Source organism: Cebidichthys violaceus, unplaced genomic scaffold (genome assembly GCF_023349555.1).
Source record: "Cebidichthys violaceus isolate CVI_PGR_0920_01 unplaced genomic scaffold, fCebVio1.0.p SCAF_5, whole genome shotgun sequence".
NCBI classification, from domain to species: domain Eukaryota; kingdom Metazoa; phylum Chordata; class Actinopteri; order Perciformes; family Stichaeidae; genus Cebidichthys; species Cebidichthys violaceus.
Genome location: NW_027176705.1, coordinates 13,600,822 through 13,611,778, shown reverse-complemented (window position 1 = coordinate 13,611,778; position 10,957 = coordinate 13,600,822). Strand labels below are relative to the sequence as shown.

Sequence of the window (10,957 nt, the reverse complement as noted above, 5' to 3'; positions counted from 1 at the left end):
CGTAATGGCACTAAGGAATGAAACAAAAACAATCTCCATATTCCTGCTGACAACCACTGCCCTACTGTGTGTGTGTGTGTGTGTGTGTGTGTGTGTGTTAGAGAGTGTATGTGAAATGTCAGCTTGGTAACAGTTGTCCCTTATCAGGTTGCATTCCTGCTGCATATCCTCCTCATCATCATCATCATCATTGGCTCCTCTGGTAAAGCTTTGTCTACTGTTACTCTGGGTATGTTCAGGGCGACATTCACCAACAGATACATTTAATGAATGAAAGGTTGGTGACAACTAATTGTGTCAAAAGGGTTACAATCGAGATGTTAGGTGAAGATTAAAGAAGCTGAGAGGGAGGGGATCTCTTGGATGCAGTGTGCAGAACTGGAGAGGAGATTATCTGATGTCAGGGAAGGAGGTGACTAACAAAGACATTTAAGATAGTGATGTAAAGACTGGAGAGTTGAGCTTCAACAAAGGAGGAGGCAAGCAAGTGGAGTGGGGATGATACTCCATTCTTGCCCTCCTCCCATGGGACCGGTTGGGATGTCAACAAGGTCCAGCACCAGCTGACGGGCTTACGCTCCAATCCAACAGCACATTAGCATCTCTTCCCATTACCACTCCACACCCGGCCATCCAGCTTTGAGGCTTTGGGGCCATGGGGATTGCCTTATTAGGAGACACCTGATCACAGCTGAACTCCCCGCTGCCCAACACAAAGAAGCTGTGGCTGATAACGCGATGCTTGTGTCTGTGTGTGCGCGTGCACCCGCCCCTGGAACTGAGAGTGCGTGTTTGTGTGTGAGACAACTGATGAGAAACTAGACGAGAGCTCTGAGGGTGGGAAGGTGGCAGAGCTTGTTATGTAGTGGAGACAGGTCCATAGTAGCTCCACGTCAAGCGGAAATCTTCAAATTGGGAGAGCTGGTGAGGCTGTTTGAAGTTCTTCAGGATGTTTTGGGGCAAGGGAGTTTGTTCCGTTTGCATTGTTCTGTGACTTTGAGTTCGCTGAAGGTGGTGAAGAAAAAGTACAGCTGAAAGGAGCCAATCTAAATCCCTGGAGAAGATCTTTTTCAGCTGGGTTAGCCAACGTGAGCAGAGCCCAGTATCATGGAGAAATTCAAGGCAGCCATGGTTCTGGGTGCCGTTGGAGATGCCTTGGGCTACCGAAAGGGCCGTTGGGAAGGCTGCATCTCAGGCAAGAAGATCCAAGAGGAACTGGTCTCTCTGGGGGGACTTGGGGCCCAGAAACTGGACCCTGACAACTGGCCCCTCAGTGATGCAACGCTGATGCACATCACCACAGCAGAGGCACTGGTAACGGGTACGTTTAGGATTAATGATTGTCAAAGAGGAAGATTAGAGAGCGGAATTCGTAGCAAGAGTAGACACTCATTGCCTTCTTTCTTCTGTCTAACTTCACACAAAATCAAAACCTTTCATTTTTTATCTGTTCAATGAAATATAGACACAACGTTAGACATGGCTACATTTAAGAGGACCAGAATAGCTTCTTCTATACAGTCAAAGGAAGCTGCTAATCGCTAACTGGCAGGTCGTTTTTGAATGACAACGGGGTGACGTATCGTAATCCATTATTGCCACATGGTCATCAAAGATAAAATGTCAGTAGAAGCCTACCTACAGATAAGTCAAATGTCATCTCAAGCCCCCCCGGCAGGGCGGCCAGGAGTATCCGGGACAGAAAAGTCCAAAATAGACTACTTTGGAAGATCTCCTTTACTGAACAATAGCAGGTCAGACTGCTCCATAATCTACCGGTGTCATGTTTGGCTGCAGATGCGGCTCAAAGCCAATGACAGCGGCACTGTGCAATGGTGATGACATCTATTGAGATTAGGAAGCCCTATTTAGACACAATCCAGCATGCCTGTACACATACTCACACATACAACTCATGCAGTGGACAGAAAGTTGTAAATGTCAGTGTTTGCTTTGTCAATCTTCTTACCAGCATACAGAATAACTTAGGGTAAAAGGAAATATCAACAGCAGATATACGGTTACACATTCTTTTCTGAGGCAGAGAACAAAGAACTTCAATTTGACTTCTATACTCCGCAGCAGCTGTGTGACAGAATCTGAACCACAGTCCAGTCAAGAATGTGAAAGTCCCTGTCTTTCATCAAAATCCTTGATCATCAAATTAGAAGTTTGTCCACATAGACTCTCTCTCTGTCTCATACGCAGACACAAACAGTACACGCATAACCTAAATTCTAGCAGGATGGCTGTGGGGTCGGCTCGTGGATCCCAGTTGACCTCATGGTGTGTGGAAGTGACTCCACTCGCCTCGATGGCATGCTGGTCCTAATCTGTGGCGTGGCAGGCTGAGGCTAAACTTAGCCCACTGCAGCACCACTCATCTCGCCTTGCATGCCAATCATGAATGACTCTCAGTCACTGTGTGTGTGTGTGTGTGTCCAGATTACTGGTGTCTGGAGGATCTGTACCGGGAGCTGGTGCGTCTCTATGTTGAAGCCATGGTGTCTCTCCAGGGCAGAGCCCCTGATCCTGCCACAGTGGAGGGATGCGTTCACCTCAAACCTCACAACTTCCTGCTCGCCTGGCATACACCCTTCAATGAAAAAGGTCATTGGAGATTTTATATATATATATATATATATATATATATATATATATATATATATATATATATATATATATATATATATTTTTTTTTTTTTTATTTCCAACATTTAAGTATATGAAAATTTGTGTCTGGATGTGTGCACACGTGTCTGTGTTCAGGGTCTGGTTTCGGGGCAGCTGCCAAGGCCATGTGTGTGGGTATGAGATACTGGCAACCTGAGAGAATAGACAGCCTGGTGGAGGTCAGCATTGAGATCGGCAGGATGACCCACAACCACCCCACAGGTGACAATGTTAGCAGTCTCTAAATTGCCCACACTAAGCATCTCTAATTACATTTCACCTGCAATAACAAGTATTTACTTCTAGCTTAATTGGTGAGTTTGACATGTCAGTGACTTGTGGCGTCACTCTTGGCTTCAGGATTCCTAGGCGCCATGACCACGGCACTGTTTGCATCCTATGCGATCCAGGGGAAAGCTCCCGTGACTTGGGGCCGCGAGCTCATGAAAGTCATCCCTCTGGCTGAGGAGTACTGCAGGAAGACCATACGACACATGTCAGGTCAGACTGCGTTTCTGTCTGCGTTAGTGACGGGCCACATCATTTTACAGTTGGGCTGATTGATCCAGGTCAACTGAAGCTTCTTTGTAAAAAAGATAAACAGGAGTTTGTCATAACAGTTTCCTGAGTTTGTTATGCACATCTGTCTGAGAGAGTAGGACCATCAGATGCACTGCAAAAACCTGACCTCATAATAACACTATATACAAGACACAATAACCTAACAAGTAACATTTCAGTGAGATTAAAAGACTTGATTTAAGACAATACATCTTGGATATCTTGTTTAGTAAAAATACAGCAATGCAGGCTAAATATGAAACACAACACTTCCTCATACTAGTGAAATATAGCTAGATCATTTCTTATCTAGAAAGGCCTAAATACTACATCTTATTTCAAGAAATCTTACCAATCAAATGTTCACTTATTGCATCCACGGATTATTTTTTTTTAATTATTTCAAGCAAAAACCCCTTATATAAGTTGTTTTCTTCTTTTTTTCAAACCTTATTTCTGAAGTGGCCTTTTCCTGTGTGAAACCAGTAATGTGTGTTTGTGCACTCATATGCAGAGTATCAGGAAAACTGGTTCTACTTTGAGGCCAAGTGGCAGTTTTACCTGGAAGAGAGAGAGATAGAGAAGGAAGGACAGAACAAACCCTCCTTTCCTGATCCCTATGATGCTGAGGAGACTGACAAAGTAAATCTTGCCTATCTGTCACACACACACACACACACACACACACACACACACACACACAAAACCATACATTAAGAAAAGCTTACATTCAGGTTTTTGCGTAACAAAACCCCTAACAGGAGCTGTGTGCTGCTGTCACTCTGTTCTCGTCCATTCAGATTTATAAGCGCTGGAGCTCAGAGGGCCGTGCGGGACGCAGAGGCCATGATGCCCCCATGATCGCTTACGATGCCCTTCTGGCGGCAGGGAGTGACTGGGCTGAACTGTGTAAACGAGCCATGTTCCATGGAGGTGAGAACCTGCACGACAGTTTAAAAAACAGACGGATAAAACACTGCTCACTGTGACTTCTGTGAAAATGCTGTTTGTTTGTTTTTTAAGGTGAGAGTGAAGCCACAGGCCTGATCGCAGGGTGTTTCTTTGGCCTCATGTACGGCCTGAGTCAGGTTCCCCCAGGACTGTACCAGGATTTGGACAAAAGAGAGCGTCTGGAGGAGCTGGGAGAAAAGCTTTACAAAGCAGCATCTGCAGAGAAGTGCACAGACAAGTAAACCTGCTCTTCACTGACCTGGCTGGCTATCAGAGGAGCTGCACATGGCTGTCAAACTGCTAACCTTTGTCCCATCTAGCCTCTAGTCCCTTGGCAGTATCGCAATAGTCTTAGGTGGCATCCTGTCCTCTTCTTGCCTCTGTTACCCTCAACTTCTTGAATTTTGCTTTACACAGGCCTGTCATGAATTGGAAAAGTTGAGGCACCGATCACCTATAGGTTTGGGGCAGTGGAACCTCAAAAGGGAGACCAATTAGGGTATTGACCTTCAGCTTATTTCCTGTGAGGTCATCTCTCAGGAGCTACATCTGCAATCCATAAATGACAGAACTGTGGGGGGAAAGAAAACACTTCTGTCTTTATAACTTTTATTTTAACTGAGAATAGTAGGCTAGTTTACATCTAGATAATTTTCTTCTCTGACCTTTTCCTTTTCTAAAGCTAACCTGTATTAACAAGAAGCACATGGTCATGTTGTGTCATGTAGTATCTAATTCCTCAAAACATTGTGAAAACTTGATTAAGCCTAACTGATTTTAAGATACGTCTCTGCCTGCAGTAAGTTTCAATAGTTTTAATCTACATACATCTTGGTTTTTTTAAAGCATGCAACATACGGTGGGATTTATTGAAATGATTTGAACTTTTATGCATAATGTTATTGAGCTGTAGAGTAGTAATCATTGTATCTATACTGTGATCATTTATGATTTGCACTGTGATGCTCTTATCAGGGCATTAGTGTACATTGTGAAAGCACCGTGACATGGTGAATATTAATATGATATGAACATTAAAATGGACTCATAAATATAAATCATGCATGAAGTGCCTGTCTCTCTTTATCTTAACTACAGCATTTATTTTGATGGACAGCTTGTCTCCTACTTGATTTTCTCTTCTTGCTGCACAACCCTCCTCTGCAATCCCTCTGAACTAATCACCTGTAACAAGTTCACACTGCTAGAGCACTTCACTTCAAGTCTGAACATTGTATCTCCACTACTTTGCTGCAAGAGTGGAATGACTTCTGGTACATCCAGTTCAAGTAGAAGTACTCTTTATTGAGTCAAATAACTCTCAGGTTGAAGATTAATACGTAAAACATAAATTAAATAATTAGATTACTGCAGTCCCATATTTAGAAACTGGTAAAATGGTGTGGTGCCATTATTCTATTAATTACGGTAATTCCTGTCTAGGCTACTCTATCTACTTAAATACACAAAACAGTACAATAAAATGAAAAGGCTATGCTGGGGTTTGGGTATCATCCTTCAACTCTGCTGTCAGTAACCGTAACTAATCAGGTATATGCTTACCTGCAGATGGCTACAGGGATTAAGTTTTGCATGTCCTCTATTCTCCATAGACCAGATTCTCGGAAAACCAGTATCTGCCCTGATGCCAGTATGTTGAGGAAGTTGATTAGAGACCGCAACTGCCGTCCTGTTCTCCGAGGGATTCTGGAGAGTCTCCTGCATTACCTAACACAGGATCTGCCCAAGTGGACCACCAGGAACAGAAACCCGGAGAAGCCAGGGTCGGATATTGTAGTTGAAAGAAACACATGTTGGCCTGATCAGGGAGTTGAGCATCTTCAGGTAAGTTGCACTACTGTTGAGCTCCCTAAAGAGGATAACATGATCAAGAGAAAGACTGCTGAGACAGGTTCCAATATCCCTGAAAAGCATTGGACAGATCCACGAAAAGACAGGTTTGGAGGAGAGCAAAAAGCAGGAGGATTAATACAACGGCGTCTTACCACGTTCCAGCTCCTCCAATCCAAATTCATACGGGCCACACCCAAACCTCCCATCACCCACCACAGGGAGGTAGGAACTCTGTCCTCTAGCAGAGGAGTGGCAGGAAAAGTCAACCACTGCCAAGACAGTGAGCATGACATTCACAAGAAGGAGTGGACTAGAAGAGATCGAGGACTGAAGACGGGGGGCAGAGTGAAAGATATCGTAGCCAAGTTTGCCGTGGCTGAGCAAAAAGAAAAGGGAGAGAACGCGCTGAAGAAACAGCCAATCAAACCAATGACGGTCGGAAGAGGGAGCCTCCTATCTTCCTTGATGGAGAGGTTTGAGTCCATAGCCACTGTATGTACGAGACGTGACTTGAAATGTTCACATGAAAAGCCATCTGCAGGAGTCAAGGTGACAAGTAGTAAAAGACAGAGGGTACCTTGTCATGAAAGTAAGCTCCTGCAAGCACTAGATCAAACTGTTCACAAACGAAACCAACGCAAGCAAATGAAAAGTAAATCTGTTGGATGGCAGTTGAAAGGACATCAAACTACAAATGGGCAGGAACAAAAACAACAGCAGGCAGAGGCCGCTTTAACAAAAGTCAACTCAAACCTGGAAGAAAAATTTAATTTAAAAACGGGGAGCGAGCACTCGGATGAAAACTCTGAAGCTCACTGCTCATTGAACTGTGTAAAAGATCAAGCTTGTGATAACGATGTTATGGGTTGGAAGTCAGAGGAATATGGTGACATTCAGGCTAGAGGAGAAGAAACTAGTATCACCAACAAGTTAAAATATGCACATCTAGAGCTGCTGTGTTTAACATGCGTCACCGAGCAGTTGCTCCCTGAGCCTTACAGGCTTCTTCCACAGGTAGAAGCCCAAGTGACGTGTCATGTGGCGACCGTCGTGACCTGCTGTCCTGTGTGGTTCACATGTGTAGATTCCTCTCCTAAACCATATTCTGTGGAATCATCAGAAAGCTCACACTTGGAAAAGATACCTAACTTAAGAACAGAAGTTCCTCATAGAGATCCACAATACATGAGCACAGGTGAAGCTTCCACTGCAGCTACTGAAGGGAGATGCCCTCTTGAGCCCAAAATTGAGGGATTTTCTACATATAAAGGCCACGACCACGTGGAGAACGGAGCAGAGGAAGATCCAACCAAAGCTGTGACCGTTCAAAGAAGGTTGCCCAAGTACGTCATCCCGTGTGTTTGTAGATTTGAACAAGATGTCGATGATTCCTCCCCTCAATCAGCGTCGCCCCCTGAAACTAAAACTCCTTTGGATGCAACACCACCACCACACTCTGATACTTCTATGATTGCTTTCAATGCCAGATTGGAGACAAGGGGAACTAATCATCCTCCTAATAACATGAAGGCACAAACCCTTGTAACAACAAAAAAGAAACCAACAGAGGGTCAACCACGTGAACAAGGCAGGGAGGTCGGGGAGGTCGGAGAAGAAGTGAAGACAATGGACATAAAAGACACAAATGTGTCACAAAGTTTTCGACTTTCTGAGGACACTGCCTGTGAGGCTGTGTTTGAAGACAGAGAGGCGTCTGCTGTAACATCACCAAAGATTCAACCTGAGAGAGACAATCCAAAACAGAGACCAAAGTACAGATCTTTGGTCTCATGTGTAAATTCCTCTCCTAAACTGTATTCTGTGGAATCATCAGAAAGCTCACACTTGGAAAAGATACCTAACTTAACTACAGAAGTTCCTCATAGAGCCCCACAATACATGAGCACAGGTGAAGCTTCCACTGCAGCTACTGAAGGGAGATGCCCTCTTGAGCCCAAAATTGAGGGACTTTCTACATTTAAAGGCCACGACCACGTGGAGAACGGAGCAGAGGAAGATCCAACCAAAGCTGTGACCGTTCAGAGAAGGTTGCCCAAGTACGTCATCCCGTATGTTTGTAGATTTGAACAAGATGTCGATGATTCCTCACCTCAATCAGCGTCGCCCCCTGAAACTAAAACTCCTTTGGATGCAACACCACCACCATCACACTCTGATACTTCTATGATTGCTTTCAATGCCGGATCGGCGACAAGGGGAACTAATCGGTGTCCTCCTAATAACATGAAGGCACAAACCCTTATAACAACAAAAAAGAAACCAACAGAGGGTCAACCATGTGAACAATGCAGGGAGATTGGGGAGGGAGGAGAAGAAGTGAAGACAATGGACATAAAAGACACAAGTGTGCCGCAAAGTTTTCGACTTTCTGAGGACACTGCCTGTGAGGCTGTTTTTGAAGACAGAGAGGCGTCTGCTGTAACATCACCAAAGATTCAACCTGAGAGAGACAATCCAAAACAGAGACCAAAGTACAGGTCTTTGGTCTCATGTGTAGATTCCTCTCCTAAACTGTATTCTGTGGAATCATCAGAAAGCTCACACTTGGAAAAGATACCTAACATAAGGACAGAAGTTCCTCATAGAGCCCCACAATACATGAGCACAGGTGAAGCTTCCACTGCAGCTACTGAAGGGAGATGCCCTTTAGAACCCAAAATTGAGGGACTTTCTACATATAAAGGCCACGACCACGTAAAGAACAGAGCAGAGGAAGATCCAACCAAAGCTGTGACCGTTCAGAGAAGGTTGCCCAAGTACGTCATCCCATATGTTTGTAGATTTGAACAAGATGTCGATAATTCCTCACCTCAATCAGCGTTGCCCCCTGAAACTAAAACTCCTTTGGATGCAACACCACCATCACACTCTGATACTTCTATGATTGCTTTCAACGCCAGATTGGCGACAAGGGGAACTAATCGTCCTCCTAATAACATGAAGGCACAAACCCTTATAACAACAAAAAAGAAACCAACAGAGGGTCAACCATGTGAACAGGATAGGGAGGTCAGGGAGGGAGGAGAAGAAGTGAAGACAATGGACATAAAAGACACAAGTGTGCCGCAACGTTTTCGACTTTCTGAGGACACTGCCTGTGAGGCTGTGTTTGAAGACAGAGAGGCGTCTGCTGTAACATCACCAAAGATTCAACCTGAGAGAGACAATCCAAAACAGAGACCAAAGTACAGATCTTTGGTCTCATGTGTAGATTCCTCTCCTAAACTATATTCTGTGGAATCATCAGAAAGCTCACACTTGGAAAAGATACCTAACTTAAGGACAGACGTTCCTCATAGAGATCCACAATACATGAGCACAGGTGAAGCTTCCACTGCAGCTACTGAAGGGAGATGCCCTTTAGAGCCCAAAATTGAGGGATTTTCTACATATAAAGGCCACGACCACGTGGAGAACGGAGCAGAGGAAGATCCAACCAAAGCTGTGACCGTTCAGAGAAGGATGCCCAAGTACGTCATCCCATATGTTTGTAGATTTGAACAAGGTGTCGATGATTCCTCCCCTCAATCAGCGTCGCCCCCTGAAACTAAAACTCCTTTGGATGCAACACCACCACCACACTCTGATACTTCTATGACTGCTTTTAATGCCAGATTGGCGACAAGGGGAACTAATCGTCCTCCTAATAACATGAAGGCACAAACCCTTATAACAACAAAAAAGAAACCAACAGAGGGTCAACCATGTGAACAGGATAGGGAGGTCGGGGAGGTCGGAGAAGAAGTGAAGACAATGGACATAAAAGACACAAGTGTGCCGCAAAGTTTTCGACTTTCTGAGGACACTGCCTGTGAGGCTGTGTTTGAAGACAGAGAGGCGTCTGCTTTAACATTACCAAAGATTCAACCTGAGAGAGACAATCTAAAACAGAGACCAAAGTACAGAACCATCAACTACGGGGATCCTTCAGTCAAACAAACATATAAACCCAAAGTAATACGATTTACTGACACCTTCACCTTCTAGGTTGGTAACTATTGAACGCACAGTGATGCACAATCGTATCTCACGGTCTCAACTGTTTCCTTTCACGGATACTGTGCAAGGAGTTCAAGTCAAGATTTCAGCTACTTTCAGTGTATCTTCATACATCAGCAACGATACACAGTTTATACACAGTTACAGCTCTGCTAAAGAGCAGTGGGAGCAACAAGTGAAACTGGTGTTTTTCATCCATGAGCTAGTACATACTATAAATATTGGGCCTCAATTGCTCATGCAAAAAATCCATTGCAAACACTTATCTGGTGTGTACGTTTATCACAACATTGTTGATTCAAAGATTATTTCATATTTCAATAGGCTTGTATTAAAAGTCATTCAGTGTATTTGCATAGTAACTCCTAAAAGGACTCTACAGGATAAGATATTTAAAAAAGAGATCACTTCAGTCCAAAGACTTGATGACTGTTTGTTTTTTTATTGTTGCACAAAAATCTGTCATTATCTGTTCTATTTGCATAAATTGGAGCATGAACAAGTAGAGCACACTGCATGATATGATGAAGCCTGGGTATTAGAAGATGAGTTTGACTGTAAACAGCTTTACATTTCGAGGTGTTATTCAATATAGATCTATTTTAATCCAGCCATCCATTATCCGGGGCCGGGCCGGGTCCAGATGCCTCTCTCCACAGCAGCGTTTCCCAGCTCCTCCTGGGGAGGCGGTCCAAAGCCAAATAGTTTCATTGTCAGGGTCACGCTGCTCAAGTTTAACTGTATGCTGTATTATTTTCAACGATATCACATGCAAAACTCTCTTTTCTTTCTCTATTACTAAAAACAAGCATCACAGTATTATCATTGTTTAAATAAACATCTCAAAACTACAATAACATTCTATGAATGCTGCTTAATTCATTCATTATTGTCACAG

At 43.9% G+C, this 10,957-nt stretch overlaps 1 protein-coding gene across 1 annotated transcript; it reads left to right on the top strand.

The window, feature by feature from the left end:
* Nucleotides 1-571: 571 nt before the first annotated feature.
* adprhl1 (ADP-ribosylhydrolase like 1) lies at nt 572-10,921 on the top strand. Its single transcript, XM_068730524.1, has 7 exons — nt 572-1,321; nt 2,446-2,610; nt 2,770-2,895; nt 3,034-3,174; nt 3,749-3,876; nt 4,035-4,167; nt 4,258-10,921. Exons 1-7 carry the CDS (start codon nt 1,108-1,110, stop codon nt 4,425-4,427), a joined length of 1,077 nt encoding a protein of 358 aa, XP_068586625.1. The 5' UTR covers nt 572-1,107; the 3' UTR covers nt 4,428-10,921.
* The last annotated feature ends 36 nt before the right edge of the window (nt 10,922-10,957 follow it).